An 18,005-nucleotide genomic window follows, 5' to 3' on the forward strand; every position below is an offset into this window, starting at 1 on the left:
TAAAGCTTCTTCGAGCGTCCGAAAAGGTGGAAATAAGATGGTGCTAAATCCGGACTATAAGCTCTCTCTCAGTCTCTAAGACACGACCACTTACTACTCCTCCCACCCTCACCGTTTCCAACCAAAATATAGAAGTGTGGAAAGTTTTTGAAGATCCCTTGTTCCTAGTTTTAATGTAAAAGAAGCTATGAAAGAGTAAAAAGCAGGTTATACTGAGTTCCCCATTAGCTGCAGTGAGAAACACAGTTATGAGTTTGCTAGAGTCATTCAGGTACTCAGTCTAGGACAAGATGGACATGTGATGGCTTACAGAGGCACAAAGTGTTATTCTCACTCAACATCAGTGGATTTAGGAAGAATTAAACTTGTCAATTATACCATGTCACTAATAAGGATTAAAGACATACTTTCAGTGGTAGAAAAATAAATGCAGCGCCCAGGTGGCACATCGGGATATTCCGCTAGTGCAGAGATTCTGAACTCCTTGGTTCGAAACTCGTCTGGGCACCATCTAGCAGGCATAATTGGCAGTGCCTGTAGCAGACACATCTCTGCTAGGGCGGGATGACCGGACTATGTGGGTGGGGTCTTCAAATGCTGTGTAAGGACCCTGATTGGCAGATAGAGAGGCACCTGTGCAGAAGGCATGGGTGAAAAAGGGTTCCGCTGAGGGCTGCACGTGGGTCGGAGGAGGCGTGAGCAGCAATATACTCACCTCTCACCCTCACTACAATCAGGGATCCCCCAGCAGCGGAAGACAAATTAACTACACTAAATTGGGAGAAAAATGGGAGAAAATGCATAAATAAAATAGAATAAATAAAGAAATAAATGCAATTGTTAATGCTGGTTTTTACACATTTGATCAGTTTTTAAATGTTTATTAAAAGCATGTTTTACATGAAATTATTTTCATACACTTAAGTTATAAAAACATTTTTAAAAAATCTTATTGTAGGAAAGGACTTATATCATCAAATTCCTGAAGATAAAAGCACATGGAACTTGATATTTTATAAAAATCAGTCTGTGGTCCACTTAATTTGACTATTCTTTTCCTTCATACTGCCCACTGCGTACCTAGTCCAGCAGTTTCCTCTCAGCCCGTACACGTAAATCCAGTGTCAGTACACAGTCTGTCTCTCAGCTTCATTATTCCAGAGTAATGTTGACCGATGCAAGAGCATCCACTGCCCAGCTGGGATACGGTTCACCGGAGGAGAACATCCTCTTCATGAAGCTGCGCACAAACTCCGGGAAACGCCGCTCGATGATGCTCTCATGCACCGAACGCATGAGATTTAGCTGCACAAAACACACAACGCTTACTGCAGATAAGCCTAGCACTACTGATACTGGGTAAAAGACAAGCCAACCTGGTTAAAGCATGAAGTGACTGGGGAACTTTTAAGCTACTCACCCACGTAATTGAAGATGTGGTGAGACTCATATAATGTGAAGCTCATCTCTAACAATGGTATTGAAGCTATATTGTAAACATCACAAACTTTTATTTTGGCAAGCACCATGTACAAAAATGAGCCACAGTTAAAGCTAATCTGTTAGTGCTGATGCTACACTGAATGAGCTGCTACTCTCAGAATAAAACTGGAAAATCTAAAGCTAAAGCACTATAAACAACAATGGAAGTTATAAAAAACACTGATATAACTCTAAATATAAACAACAGTAAATATAAAAACACTAAATATAACTAACACTATGTACAAAATAGACAGAAACTACTGAAACAGGTGAGGAGATTAGATGTAGATGTGTAGCAGGCACTAGCCAGACATTTGTTTGTTTATTAGGATTTTAACATCATGTTTTACACTTTGGTTACATTCATGACAGGAACGGCAGTTACTCATTACACAAGATTCATCAGTTCACAAGGTTATATAGACAATTTTGTATCTCCAATTCACCTCACTTGCATGTTTTTGGACTGTGGGAGGAAACAGGAGCACCCGGAGGAAACCCACACGAACACGGGGAGAACATGCAAACTCCACAGACCCAGACCGCACCACCTGGGGATCGAACCCAGGACCTTCTTGCTGTGAGGCGACAGTGCTACGCTAGCCAGAAGTAAACAGCTGTGAAGTTTACTACATTGTGCAAGAGGTGCATTGGGCATCCCATTCTAAAACAATAGGCATTAATATGGATTTAGCCTCTCTCCACAGCCACACCTTATGGCTACAACAGCCTTTGTTTTACTAGAAAGGCTTGTAACTGTAGAAATTTATGCCTAATAATTTAAAAGAGCGTCAGACACTGATCATGAGAAGAAAGCCTGGCTCGTAATCATTGTTTCAATTCATAAAAAAAGCTTAGACAGGATTATGATAGAACCTAAAATGCTTCCCTGACTGTTGTTCCAAGGTTGCAAGCATGTAATTCTTTGCTGATATAACTAAACTCAATAATTAGTTTCAACACATGTTGAAAGCAGGTTGCCAGGTGTTCAGGCTGTGTAATGGCTGGTATCTGACAGCGCCGTACCTAATCTTAACAGCAGAAATCTGGTCAAAACTAGTTAGAAGCCTGTGTAGTAATGTTTACAACCGCAGGCACTGTGTTCCCTTTTCCTTTTTTCCACCATTATGAACAAATATAGATGCACTTTAGGAAATGTATTTTAGTGTCATGTTGCAGACTTTGGTTACATTCATGACAGAAATGGTAGTTATTAATTACACAAGATTTATCAGTTCACAAGTTTAATATTAAACACAGTCATGGACAATTTTCTATCTCCAATTCACCTCACTTGCATGTCTTTGGACTGTGCGAGGAAACCGGAGCTCCCGGAGGAAACCCACACAGACACAGGGAGAACAAGCAAACTCCACACAGAAAGGATCTGGAACTCAGGACCTTTTTGCTGTGAGGCGACAGTGCTACCCACTGAGCCACCGTGCCGCCTACTGACACACCATACTAAAAAAATTACCAAAATATGTGATAAAAGGGCCTTTTATATTATTTTTATTGCGGTCTTGAAGCACAATTTTAATCACATTAGTAGTAGAACGGGTTTTTTTTTTTGACTGTTTTTGGGGTACACCACAATGGTATTTTGGTCTGCATACCTGCTTTGGCAAAGTTTTGACACCAGATGCCTTCCCGCCGCAACCCTACTTTATCCCATTTAACCAGGCTTGGAAACAGCACTGAGAGAGCACTGAAAAAGCGCCTCCCAATGATTAGGCTGTTCGGCCATCCTGCTTTATTAAATTTCTGTAACTGTTTAATATTAGTCTAAATAAAGCCTATCACATGACTTAGTCACATGTCCAATAATGAGAGAAAGAACAAACTTGGGAAGGAAAATTTTTTTTGAAGTAGTGGTAACTTGTAACTCGGCGTCCCCTAAACTCAACGCCCTTCGTCGAGTAAGTTTACCTTAAACTCAACAAGTTCAGCTTTTTGTCTTTAAATTTATTAATTTAATTTCAAATTAACAGTGAACAGTCACTTTGTTCAGCGCTCGGCTTGAGTGGTGCAGTAAAACGTCTTCAAAGTGCGAATATGAGACGAATCTGCATTTGTGTGGAATAACCGTCAAATTCACTCTGAAAGCTCCACATGTAGCTGTGTTAAGCTATATTTTCCTCCTGTTTCACTTGTAAACTTGTTACAGCTCGAGGTTCTGAGAAATTGTGAGAATCAGCTTTTCTGAGAGTCTAAGACGCTTATCGTAAAAAGTAATGTGACAATGTATTAAAAGAACAACATAGAAACACTAAATTTCTGTTTTATTACTGTATTTATTGCTATTAATTATTACTGCTCATAAGTTCTCTCCACTAATGAAATTCCTCACTCATTGTTTTAGTACAATAAGTATGTTAAATATTTTTCAATTGTATTTCAGTGTTTTATATTATATTTGTGTTATTTTCAGTGTATAAGTGTTAAAAACAACCCGATTATTTTACATTAGCCTAAAATATATGCAGTTTACGGGACCATGGAACGCATTAACAGGTTTCCCATGCATCCTTTAATAAAATATTTTAGGAACTCAACGCCTTTAAAACTTGTCGAGTTTCAAGCACCCACTGTAAAAAGAAAAAAGCTCAGGTTTAAAAGTACCTTTAAACCTGAGTGTGTGATTAGTTCTGGATCAGTACCTGGTAGGAGATGTTGTGGATGGTGATGTGGTGCATGGCAGCAGTGTCACTCTTGAACAGCGCATGCAGATACGCTCGACTGTGCCTGCAGTTTACAGGAGGAGAAAAATAAACAACAATCAAATTAATCCAGTCAACCCCACCAACAGTTCGGGTTAAGTACATGACTGCTGTGCCATCATTGCATCTCCTGCTAGATAAGTTGGGAACCAGGCGTGAAGCACTAAAAATGTCTAGAACTCACTATGGACTTTATCACAGACTGGACTGAATAATGAAAAACTCCAATTGCTTGTTTATTATTTTCAATAGTTATAACTTTTAGTTTAAATTAATTTTGTGTATGTATGATTTGTGTAAGTCTAACTCATTCAAAGTATTCTCCAGGCCAGCCAGGAAGGATGGGTCTCTGCTGAGTTTCTCTCAAGGTTTCCTCCTGTAATTACAACCCCAAATCAGAAAAAGTTGGGACATTATGGAAAATGCAAATTAAATAAAAATGCAGTGTTCCTTACATTTACTTTGACTTTTATTTGATTGCAGACAGTTTGAACCCAAGATATTTCATGTCTGCTTAACTTAATTTCATTTATTAATATACCTCCATTCCTGCATTTCAGGCCTGCAACACTTTCCAAAAAAAGTTGGGATGGGGCCATTTTAGGGCTAGTAATGATGTGAAAAAACTAAATAAATGATGCGATTCCAAACAGGTGATGTCAACCGGTGATTGTAATCATGGTTTGGTACTAAAGCAGCATCCAGGAAAGGCTGAGTCTGTTAAAAAATGGACGCTGTGTGCTCCGAACCAAAGATGAAAAGGACCATCCAGACTGTTATCAGCAACAAGTCCAAAAGTCAGGGTCTGTCATGGTATGGGGCTGTGTCAGTGCCCTTGGCAAAGGTTATTTACACTTCTGTGATGGCAGCATTAATGCAGAAAAGTGCATTGAGATCTTAGAGCAACATGTGCCGCCTTCAAGACGTCATCTTTTCCAGGGACGTCCATGCATTTTTCAACAAGACAATGCAAAACTACATGCTGCACACATTACAAAGACATGGCTGCAGAAGAAGAGGGTACGGGTACTGGACTGGCCTGCCTTAACGAAAAATTCAGCAAACGACAACCCCATATTGTTGCACATCTTAAGACGTGTTTGCAGGAAGAATGGGACAAAATAAAAGCTGAAACACTAAATCACTTGGTCTCCTCGGTACCAAAACATCTTTTAAGTGTGGTGAAAAGGAATGGCAACATTACAAAGTGGTAAATGCTTTACTGTCCCAACTTTCTTTGGAATGTGTTGTAGACCTGAAATGCAGGAATGGATGTTTATTAATTAATGAAATGAAGTTGAGCAAAACATAAAATATATCAGGTTCATCCTGTCTGCAATCAAATAAAAGAGAAAGTAAATTTAAGAAACTGTTTTCATTTGCATTTCCCATACAGTCACAACTTTTTCTGATTTGGGATGTAAAAGATGTCCTTTCTTGCCAGTGTTGCCATTGGCTTGCTTAACAGGGATTTTTGGTCTGTCCATCCTAGATGCTATAAAGTTGCTTTGAGACAATGTCTGTTGTTAAAAGCACTATACAAATAAATTTGACTTGACATGATTAGACAGAGATGATGAAAATCTCAGTATTACTTACCTCTTACAGGTAGGACATGTGCAGTCGGGATCTATGGGCTGGAAGTCCTGGGCGTACTGTTTTTGTTTGATTTGCAGGGAACCCCAGGGAACCAGTGCTGAACCAAATCTCTACAACCAACACAAAGTCAATTTTGTTTATACCAAACAGCTACTGTTATACTGTACATGTAGACCATAAAATGTGTAAGGAAAAATTAAATAAAGATTTTGGATAGCACACATACGGCTGTGCGAGTGGGGAAGACGCAGTCAAACATGTCACAGCCCAAAGCCACACATACCACCAGGTCCACAGCATAACTGCAACACATACATACACACACAATACTATTTTCACTGTGTTTACACCGAGTGTTCATGCATTCAGCCACAGGTTTTGGTAAGAGTTCACCAGGAATGGGAGAAAACTCCTAAATGCTGGACAGCATATTAAACACATTGTATTGCCCTTATAGTCAATTTTCTGGTCTCACATAAAATCACTGTTCAAAATTTTTTTGTTTTATTTTATTTATTTTTTTTATTTAATTTTTCCCCCTTTCCTCCCCCTTTTTAGCGCATCCAATTGTTACATTTGCATCGTGCTTCCTCTCTGTCTATGCCAAACCCTGCCCTGACCGAGGAGATTGAAGCTAACCCATATCCGCTCCGAAACATGGGCAGCAGCCGGATGCATTTTTGCCACCCACACATTGATGAGTGTGGCGCCACCTAGCGTTGCATGCGGAGACACACGCTAAGGGCACTCTTCCTCATCTCTGTGCAGGCGCCTCTAATCAGCCGGCAGAGGTCGTAATCGCATTCTGACAGAGAGAGACCCACATCCGGTTCTTTGTCCCACCCCCCAACTGAGCAACAGGCCAATCGTTGCTCATACAGCCACTCAGCCTCGAACCGGTAAGGCAGAGCTGGATTCGATACGAGGTACTCAGAATCCAGCCCTGGTTGCAGCGTGTCTTTTTACCACTGTGCCACCTGAGCGGCTAAAATCACTGTTTTAACATGAGAATGAATAAAGTTACGATAATAAGGAGCACAGTGTTGCTTTTCTGGTGAAATTTGATACTAGTTTGATATGTCACACCTACGTTTTCATTTAAAACACTGAACTTGAATCCATTCAAAATGGCCACCATGTTGGTGTCACTTTTACGCCACAGCTTGTGCAATATTGGCTGCCAAAGCATTTTCATTTATATGGGTGTTTGCTTACTTTTGAGACAAACCCCTTCTCGAGTTGGTCATCTAGTGAAACTGGACATCATGACAAAAACCATGATCCAGTAGGTCAGAAGAAAACCCAATCGTCACTGGGGGAGTTTGCAAAGCAGAATGTGAATGACTTTTACGATATAAAGGAAAAGATTCTCTGGTTTGATGATGTTTTTTTTGTTTTTTTTTATGGTTTCTTCTTGCTATTTCTTCTTTTTAAATATTGTTATTGTTGCTTTGATGTCAGCTGCTAGAATGGGGCACTCCCTAATTCTGATTTCCAGAGCCACCACACATTTCCTTGAACAGAAGATGATGGCAAAATCCTGGCCCTGCACCCTGTTCTCTAGCACGCTCTAGCAAATCAAGAGCGTATAGGCAGGCTTTTGAATCTCTGCAGATTGATATTTTCTTCCTGTGGGCAACCTGTGTGAATTACACAGCTAACAGAGCATGAGCTTCTGCTGTAAACACAGCTTTGTTCTGGAATCTGAATCCCTTGGTACTGACTGCCAACTACCAAAGCTGCTGCTTACCGTTTGTTACACTTTGATCCATCTGTGTAAATGGGGATGTAGAGGGGATATTTACTTTGTGTTTCCTGGAAATTGCTGTTGATATGTGATTGAATGGGTTGCTGCTTTTTGTTGGTCATGATATCCACGGTTCCAGTGGAAGGATAGAGCTGGGCTGTACTCTGGTTATGAATTTTCAAGTTTATTTCCAAGTGTGCTAGGTGTGGTTTTATTTGGAGATTGGGTGACAATGTTTCTGGGCTTTGCACTGTACCTTGTTATGTATTGTGGGTGGAACACTGTGTAGGCTGGGTTGTGCTTGTTTGCTTTAAGCTTGGTAATACACTGTAAAGCCAGTCTTACTCATCATCTATGTTCTGAAGGCACCTAGCACAAGTCGGAGTCTTTGGTGGTGTTCTGTATTTGAACTTTGTATATGATGCATCCATAATCTAGTGCGGATCAGAACAAGGATCTATATAGATGCAGCAGTAGGGATCTATCTGTGTACGGCTTTATGACATCTTTTTTTCAGGGATCTTATATGTGGGACTAGAGACAACCTGTTATCTAACATAAAGCGTAAACATTTCACTACTTTTATGGGGGCTCCATCCAGGGACAGCTCTGGCTCTGGGTGGAGGGTCTGCATCTGACATATGTCAATGCAGATTGTTTTTGTTTTGGAAAATTTGAATGCTTGGTTTACTGCCCACATCCGAGCTCTGCTTATACCTTGTTCTAGTCTTTGTTTTATTTTGTCCACATTTCTTGCCCTAGCATATACATAGATCATTTGCATAAAGACTGCACATAACACTGGGATCTATTTCTTTAGTAATGCTGTCAAGTTTGATGCTGAATAAGTTAACAGAGAATGCTACCCTGGGGCACTCCTAGCGCTTGGGTATGGGGTCCTGCCAATATGGTGCCTACTCTAACTTTAAATTGTCTATTTATTAGAAAGTTCTTGGCAGACGGCCTCTTCAGGCAATCTGTGCATCATTTGCAATGTCGTATCTCCATGTTGTGTCATATGCATACAAGCATATGTTGTAAATCCATACAAGCCTGTTGTTGCTCATTCTAGTGCTGGACGATTTTCACGATTAATTCAGTTCATTCGAATTAACGTTTTCACACGATGTCAGACATGTGACAATCGAGATTAAAATACCAACAAAAGCTATTCTCATAGGCCACCTCTCACAGGTCTGTGCGCTAACCTCAGTCACACAGAGAAGAAAAAAAAAAACCACACACACACACAGGGGGTGAGTTCGAAAACCTAGTGCGCTCTTTACATAGACAGCATTTTATGTCATCCTATGCACGCTCCTGACAAGTAGGCTGTTCGAAATCCTAGATCCCTTAAAATGCTCACTAGTTATATCTTAAATGTACACGGTATTTTCAGTGAACAACAAGGGAGCATCCGATGCTTCCTTAGCGATGAAGGCAATCCCAGCATTCAGTGCGGCACAACTTTTCTCACAAAGAATGGAGTTATTTTCAAATGTAAATAAATTATTCCTGAATTTCAATTTTTTTAAACGTGTACAAGTGTCATTTATTTGCAAGTTCAGGCTTGTCAGTGACCGTCAGTAACCGTTTTCATGACACAGAGGGATGTTAGTTCACATGCTAGCGTGTTGTGCCATCTCATCCCATGGGTTTGAATGGCACAATGCTAAATATATTAGCTTATAAGTCGATGTCTTGTTAGAATCCTCTCTACAGAGGCAGCTGCCTATGTAGGCAGTAAGAGAGCAAGGTAGCTCACTAGGATTCAAACCCTGTGGGTAATGTTAATGTAAGGAGGTTATGCTTGCACAGTATTTAAAGTGAGAGTTGTTTCTGAGCTATTCTTAAAAAGGATAAAGCTAATTAAGATTTCTATTTTGTTTTAATTATTGTTATAATTTTTGTTACAAATTGTGTTGTGCTTGTCATTATAATGATTAATCAAATAAAAATCACAATACAATAATGGTTAAAATGACAAGGGATGTGAATACTTTCTGATTCTTTAAATTCTGTAAATTAGAATAATTATGTGGCACTATACCACACCCATTGTAACACTTCTAGGCATCTTTGACAATAATGCCAGTTTTATACACAACAATATAAATTTTACCCGACTCCCATGAGGTAGCGGGGCTTTTCTCTTGGCAGGTGATCCGTGCTTAGTGTCACCATCTTCCAAAAATCATCCTTCTCCTCTCCGCCACTCAGCCCACCAATGGCAAACCCAGGTACGTCTCTCTTGGTCATTTCTGCATGTTAACAACCACACACATCATGGCGTGAGTGACGTAAACCATGATCATAATGAGTTTTAAAAGGGTTTCCCACTCAACCATCACAACAACAGATACAGCAATAACCCAGACGTTAATGTCATTTTAATGGCTCTTACACAATATATGACAGCACTAACACTGCAGCGCTCTTTATATCAAATCAATAAAGCAAATGTCGACCGTGGGTGGATTTTGAGTAAAGAGGCAATAGGGAAATTTGAGCAAATCTTACCATCTAAACAGGCCTTCCGCAGCTCGGCATTCAGACCGCCCTGAATGATAGCAAACAAGTTCTGTCGATGTGGGTTTTTATTGGCAGCAATGCACCGGTCCAGCCAGCGGACAGAACGATGCATGGCTTCCTCCACCCTTGGCCCGGTCATTGTGCTACTGACCACGTCGTCCAGCTGCATCATGATGTCTGAACCTGTACAAGTGAAAAGGCAAGTATCTAGTGTAAATATACTAACTCTTTATACAAAGATTAAATAATGCATTAAAATGGAAAAGTAGCAATTACTAATGACAAATTTATTAATGTATTTATTTTATTTGGATTTAAGCCCACATTCTGCACATATTTGTGCCATTTATGACATGCTAGGTATTATGTTTCAGACTGTTTACAGTTTTTATATTTTCATTTTTATTTCAATGGCTGCAATATTAAAACCACCTCCTTGTTTCTACTCACTGTCCATTTTATCAGCTCCACTTATCATATAGGAGCACTTTACAATTACTGACTGTAGTCCATCTATTTCTCTACATACTTTTTTTGGCCTGCTTTCACCCTTTTCTTCAATGGTCAGGACCACCACAGAGCAGGTATTATTTAGGTGGTGGATCATTCTCTGCACTGCAGTGACACTGACATGGTGGTGGTGTGTTAGTGTGTGTTGTGCTGGTGTGAGTGGATCAGACACAGCAGCACTGCTGGAGTTTTTAAATACTGTGTCCACTCACTGTCCACTCTATTAGACACTCCCACCTAGTTGGTCCACCTTGTAGATGTAAAGTCAGAGACGATCACTCATCTATTGCTGCTGTTTGAGTTGGTCATCTTTGAGATCTTCATCAGTGGTCACAGGACGCTGCCCACAGGGCGCTGTTGGCTGGATATTTTTGGTTGGTGGACTATTCTCAGTCCAGCAGTGACAGTGAGGTGTTTAAAAACTCCATCAGCATTGCTGTGTCTGATCCACTCATACCAGCACAACACACACTAACACACCACCACCATGTCAGTGTCACTGCAGTGCTGAGAATGATCCACCACCCAAATAATACCTACTCTGTAGTGGTCCTGGGAGAGTCCTGACCCTTGAAGAACAGGATGAAAGGGGGCTAACAAAGCATGTAGTGGCTGATCAGTGTATGTCAGTACTGTTCTTGTATTTTCTTGGGTGAGGATTTCTTCTGAGCCTTTTTTTCAGTTAAGACTAATGACCAGGGCCCTACCTATCGCAAGGATGTTAATAATCAAATCACAAACCCCTGTGTAATATGCAATTTGCAGTGAAATTCAAAATTTAAAGTTAATGTTTAGTAGCATTCAAGTGACTCGTGTTTACTGGTTAATTTGCACTATGAGATGGTTCTACAAATTCTACGGCAATTCAGTTAGTCAAAATGCCCAAGATGTCGAAGTATTAAGCAGCTAAAACACGACTCGGGAAACTGAGTTTGGAAACCTCCCCCTTCTGTGGATGCGGGTGGGGGTGTCCAAACACTGGCGAGTATTTTCGTCTTTGAGACCATCGTTGGGCAATTTAGGTTTACATTCACTCATTAAGGTCGGCAGGTTGGCTGTGCTGTATATTGTAGCTTTCATTTATTCTATCATTCAATTAAATTAAATTCATAGAGTTTAATTTAATGACTGCTGTGAAATGTGGGTGGATTTTTTTGTAACAATACATGAAATCTGTGATTTTTTAAAAACTAGGTCCGTACAAATTAAGCAAATTTTCCTGTGAATTTAGTAATGTCATACTAATGACATTTGGATAATGCCTACCCACTACTCACCTTTTAGGAGTTGCAGTATTGCTTTATCTATAAGCTGCTGGTAGGTTTAGAATAGTTCAGAATGAAGCATACACTAACTGCCAAACATATTAGCCCCCCTAAAATTCAAGTCAAGGGTGCCAATAATTATTTCGAGTCAATTTCTGGAGTTCTATGTGGAATAATAATGACTTTTTTCAGCTTTTTGTGCTGTCCCAATGCAACCAAAATTAATAAACTTGTGAACACCAAAGCAGTTGTGGGAGAAGCGGCACATTTTCTAAAAGAAATGTAGGGGTAGCAATATTTTTGGCCATGACTATAAGCCTAAAGACTGCTAGGCAGAAAGTAAGTGTCCGTTTTAGTCCATGTGATTAAGAGCAAACAGTTGAGCTGTGAGCAGAGACTTCTTTCTTATTATTTCCATTAATGGTGAACCTGTTTTGGTTATTCATGAATTGCATCTGACCTTCTGAGCAATTCCCTTTCAGCATAAGTTGCAGTTTGGGTTTATTTTTCATAAGTGTAAGTAAATTAGTACTATTCTATTGATTTATAAGCACTAAAAATGTATTACGATGCAATTCTAAGACGTTACTGGTCACATGTCACAAGTGCTCCTACTGTACGTGAAGTCTATGTGGGTAAGCAGATCCTACCAAGGCTGTTTTGTATGGCAATGGATTGCTCGGGAGTAAGCAGGATTTCTTTCCCATCATACGGTGAGCGGAACAGAACTCCCTCCTCCGTCACCTCCGACAGCTCCACCAGAGACACCATCTGAAACCCTCCACTGTCCTGAGATGAGCAAGAAAACAAATGATTAGATTTTTCCACTCAAAGTACTCATTTATTCATTATCAGGAACCACAGTGTGCTGATCGGGGTGGGCTGAGTGGAAATATTACAGTGACTATTGTGTGTGTGTGTGTGTGTGCGCGTGTGTGTGTGTGGGGGGGGGGGGGGGGTTGCTTTTTTGATACACTTTCTTAGTTTCTGAATTGTATCATGCTAACTGCATATTGATGAATGCTAACATCTAAAAAGTAAAAGTAGTCGAACACTTGGTTCCTCTTACTATAGATAGCGTTTTCTGTTTATATTTGCCTAACATTTTTCACCAGAAGTTTCACATCAACAAATGTAACACAGCATACAGTAAAAAACCATACAGTTAGAAGGTTTCTCTTCCAGTTCATGAATCCGTGCAGACCATTGGCTTTTTCAATCAGTTCAGGACCCTAAAAGAGACACAAATATGAAAACAGTAAGATGCAAACACTATGGCCTGTGTACTTAATACTGTCAGTGATTGGTGTTAGGGCTGCACAATAGAAACTATTACTTATAAAATCATTTTTATGAACCACTTCATTCTGATAAGATAGATTCTGATAGACTAGGTGCCATTTAAAACCACTGGGTACAAGGCAGGAAGGGCGGCACAGTGGCTAAGTGGGTAGCACTGTCGCCTCACAGCAAGAAGGTCCTGGGTGTGATCCCCAGGTGGGGCGGTCTGGGTCCTTTCTGTTGGAGTTTGCATGTTCTTCCCGTGTCCGCGTGGGTTTTTACGGGTGCTCCGGTTTCCTCCCACAGTCCAAAGACATGCAAGTGAGGTGAATTGGAGACACTAAATTGTCCATGACGGTGTTAAAATCCAAACAAACAATGCAGGAATAGGAAAATCCATCACAGGAGAACACATTTGGTAGGGCAAGCCATAGCCTAGTGGTTAAGGTACTGGACTAGTAATCAAAAGGTTGCTGGTTCAAGCCTCACCACTGCCAAGTTGCTGCTGTTGGGCCCTTGAGCAAGGCCCTTAACCCTCAATTGCTCAGATTGTATACTGTACTGTAAGTCGCTTTGAATAAAGATGTCTGCTAAATGCTGAAAATGTAAATGTATTCACTTACTCCCAGGGGCCATTCAGAAAGTCAAATTAATAATGAGGAAGGGTGTCCTTTGGTGCTTATGTAAGTGTTTTGTGAGACTTCATGTTATGTCTGACATTTGCACGAAAAAATGCAGTTAAAAGACTCTAACTTAAGATAAGAATCAAACAGAGGTGGCTCCTTGCTTAGGGCGATCGGGCGACGCACCACCAAAGGGTGAAAGGAAAGAATTTTTTCTATCACAGCTGTGACTGTTCTGGACAGTCTGTCTTGCCTCGGAATATCGTCCAATCAGCGTCGAGTTGTGTTCCGTACAGTACCACCCCTTTTGATTGCTCTCATAGACTCATGTTAACGCTCTTTTTTCGAACTGCAGGCACTGCAATGCATTCTGAATGGCTTCCGGGAGGGCACGCACTTACGTGCTTGCGTCACACGTAACCTGGTGTCGCGATCTCGTCACCATGACTACCATTACCTCAGTTCGGAGCAACTCCATCGTAGTAATCAGGATAAATTTGCAATTTAAGAATTTAACTTAAGAATTAGGGCCACCCAGACCAAATTTAAACATCAAGTATCTACAAAGAGGGGAAATCATATAAGTTACAAGTAAATTACAAGTAATATAATTTTTAAATTGTGAATTGTGATTGCACTTATTGTATCTCCCCAATTGTTTAATTGTACTTCTTTATTCATTGCACATCAGCCCTGATGCCAATCTTTATTCTGGATCTGCTGCACCTAAAATAAAATGCTATCTGATGAAGACTAAATTAAATTGTTAGTGTGAAGGTTTTACTTAATTTTATGATTAATGGTAAAGCTGGCCTCTCTCCATGTTCAAAGTTATTTGTGAGGGCAAACTGACAGATGACTTAAGATGTTAATTATTTAAGCTTTAATTTACCCATTGAACGGTAATTTGAATTTACCCATCATCGCAACAATTGTCCCGCTGAGAGATTTGGCAGGAGCTGCCACTGGAATAAAACCCACTGGAATGGAGCTGAGCAACACAGCACTATATGTTGTGACATTTGCCGTATATTACCTTCTGATATGGAATACTAGAGTATAGGTTTCATAGATGTATTAATGCATTTAACATATAGATCATGTACTGACGAAGCAAGGTGGAACAGCATGATGTAGGGGTGCTGCACAGCAGGATTCTAGGTTCAGACCTCTCTTGCTGTTACTCTATGTACTGAGTGTGGCATTTCTTCCTTTGTTTACGTAGCTTTCTTTAGGTATTCCAGTTTCCTTTGTAGGGTGTGAATATGTGATTGTGTAAGTGATTAAGCAAGTGATGCCCTAATGGTTAAGGCTGTATTCCTGCCGTATGCCCATTTTCCTGGAACCGCGACCCAGATCAGGATAACTGAATGTTAAGATAAATCGCCCATCCCTCTCACACTGATGCATAATTCTCATACCGGTCTCATGCCCAGATGGTAGGTGTTTCCCAAACAGATGTGACAGTCCAGCTGCATCAGCTGATCCACTGTAATTCCCTTCATGGTGCCCTGTGTTCCCACTGGCATAAAGACCGGGGTGTTCACATTACCATGAGGGAGGGTAAGCGCACATGCCCGGGCTTTAGTGATCGGACACTCCGCGATGATCCGCAGAGACAGAGGAAACACTGAGGAAACGGATTTGACAGCTGCCATATCACATTCAAACCCACATGTCTTCTTCTCTACTACAGGCGCAGCCATTTTGAAAAGCGGTGGTGTTTATTTCACACCGGTATTTCGCTTAAGCCCCTCCTCCTGCGTTTTAATTGGCTGAAAATTCTTGTATCTAGTGTTTGGATTGGCTGTTATTTTTCTATATTCTTGCCAGTCGCATTTTAAAGACAACATCAGTCTTAATACGTAATAAAAAATTTAAGAATTACATAAACATATCCATATAAAAAAATAAACCTTAAACGGCATATATTACACAAATAAATAAACAAATATAATAAAATGAATTATTCAAGTTGTCCTTTGCGCTACTAGCCAGTCACGGAAAACGGGCGTGGTTTGCCTAAAAATGGGTGGACTTTTTACTGACGGTAACGTCATGTGACTCGTGTAACTCACGTGAATAGTTTTATTCTGTCTTTTATTCATAATGCTTAACTAATTTTTACCCATTTTAATTAGGGACACGTTGAATGTTAAGACAGTAATACAGCACTTACATCCACTTAAATACTCACATTTAGAGGCAGTCCACATTCTGCATGCTTTGGGAGAAAACCAGAGTACCTACAGGAAATCCACACGGACATAGGGAAAACATGCCAAACTACTTACTGAAGAAACTATAGGTGATGATTGAACCGAGGTTCTTTTAAGACTTGTTGCTATGCAGCACCAACCCAAAGGTGTGCCATTGTGCTGCACCACATAGTAATTTCATTAGCAGTGCTGCACAGTAATTGCTTAGATCAATTATCTGATTATATAAACAATTATTTTTTAAATACAGGGCACCACACACCCACTCCGTCATTCACTTATTTACTCACAGAGCAACTAATTTAGCCTGTATTATTTTGGGAGGTGAATAAAAATCCAGAGAAATTCCAATCAAATGTTTCAAACACAGGACCTGATAAAGGAAATTGACGTGCTAAAAGGAAAACCATGCAGACACAGAAAGAGCATCTCAAATAGTTGGGTTTACCATGTCAACCATGTGGTTGTCAGTTTTTAAGTGTTGAAAATGATTCTACTATGCAAATGTATTCAGTTATTAAAGCACCATAAATTTTGTACCTCTCAGTGTGGCCATCACACAGTACCTTGAAAGTTTCTCCCACTGCCTCATACTGGCAAAACGGTGGAATTGGTTTGTTATATACGGAGCCCCTAGGGTGACATCCCCTAAAAAAAAAAACAATGCGTGGCCACGCCTTATTAACTCGTGGGAACGAGATAATTAAGTCGTGGCCATAACTTAATAAGGCGTGGGAACGAGATAATTAAGTCGTGGCCATAACTTAATAAGGCGTGGGAACGAGTTAATTAAGTCGTGGCCACGACTTAGTAAGGAGTGGGAATGAGATCGTGGCCACGACTTAAAAAGGTTGAAACAGTTAAATATGGTGTGATCATCTATGGCCATGTACATGAATTCCCCTACAGCATATATCCGATTCTGTATGATTTGTGTAAGCTGTAAAAATAAAAGGATCTTGTTACCACACCTTACTAAGTGGTGGCCACGACTTAACTATCTCGTTCCCACGCCTTATTAAGTGGTGGCCACGACTTAATTATCTCGAGCGAGTTAATAAGGCGTGGCCACGCATTATTTTTTGGGGGGGGGATGTCACCTTAGGGGCTCCGTAGTTATACAGTATAGTTACTGTGTTTAATTTAGACTGTTCCATATTTGTCTGTGTGGAACTTCTTGGCTTACTTTGGTTACCTCTCACTTTCTAAAATGTCAGTAGTTCAATTTGCTATTCCAAATGACTTGAGTTTGTGATGCTTTGTGGACTGTTTACTGTGCATATTTATGCCTTTTCCCCAGTGTTTTTCTGAGAGGATTCAGACTATTAGTTTCAAAAAAATTTATGAAAATATTTATCTTAAACGTATTACCTGTACAGAATAACCAACATACAAATGAAACAAACAAGTTTGCTTTGGGCAGGTACACAATGAGTTTGATCATTAATTTTAAGATGCAAATGAGTTTGTCAAAATATGACCCCATTTATAATGGTTTTATAAGTTTTATTCATTGTTAATGGATGAATGCACTTATACAGAAAGTTAAAGAACAAAGTGAAAATATGTATCTTCAGCACATGTAGAAGGACATACCATTAACTTTATTATTGATGGAAAAGATAAAAGTAGCAGACAGCTTTTGCCTGCTTGAATCACTTGTTAACAGCACAGACTGGCACTTGTCAGAACAAGAATGAAGAAACTGGAAAACATCGGTAGATTTAAAGATTTGTCTCGTCAAACAAAGACCAGAATTGTCCAGATTGTCTCTCTGAGGTTATTTAAAAAATTGGGAATAACCTCAGTACTGTAGTTCATTAAGCGGTTTGAAACACAGCCTATACAAAAATACAAGTGGGTGAGCTTGAACGGTAATCTGTGACTGACACTTAATTTAACCAATAGTTTTGCGCATAACCGAGCAGTGAGCCAATCGCGAGAAGGAAAAAAAACCTAGTCAGGACCAATAGAGTTTCAGGATGTGACGGGAGGCGGGGCTTGCAGTCACCGGCGGAGGGTGG

The 18,005-nt window shown here is 40.1% G+C and overlaps 1 protein-coding gene across 1 annotated transcript; it reads right to left on the reverse strand.

Annotated features, from left to right (window-relative positions):
• Nucleotides 1-895: 895 nt before the first annotated feature.
• Nucleotides 896-15,446, reverse strand: qtrt1 (queuine tRNA-ribosyltransferase 1). The gene is made up of 9 exons (XM_062990850.1): nucleotides 15,184-15,446; nucleotides 13,022-13,090; nucleotides 12,509-12,647; nucleotides 10,072-10,266; nucleotides 9,674-9,812; nucleotides 6,031-6,106; nucleotides 5,805-5,914; nucleotides 4,146-4,230; nucleotides 896-1,305 (listed from the first exon to the last, which is right to left on the reverse strand). The coding sequence occupies exons 1-9, from the start codon at nucleotides 15,418-15,420 to the stop codon at nucleotides 1,153-1,155; spliced, it is 1,203 nt and encodes a 400-aa protein (XP_062846920.1). The 5' UTR covers nucleotides 15,421-15,446; the 3' UTR covers nucleotides 896-1,152.
• Nucleotides 15,447-18,005: the final 2,559 nt, after the last annotated feature.

The sequence above is a fragment of the Trichomycterus rosablanca genome, chromosome 2 (genome assembly GCF_030014385.1).
Source record: "Trichomycterus rosablanca isolate fTriRos1 chromosome 2, fTriRos1.hap1, whole genome shotgun sequence".
In the NCBI taxonomy this organism is placed as follows: Eukaryota; Metazoa; Chordata; class Actinopteri; order Siluriformes; family Trichomycteridae; genus Trichomycterus; species Trichomycterus rosablanca.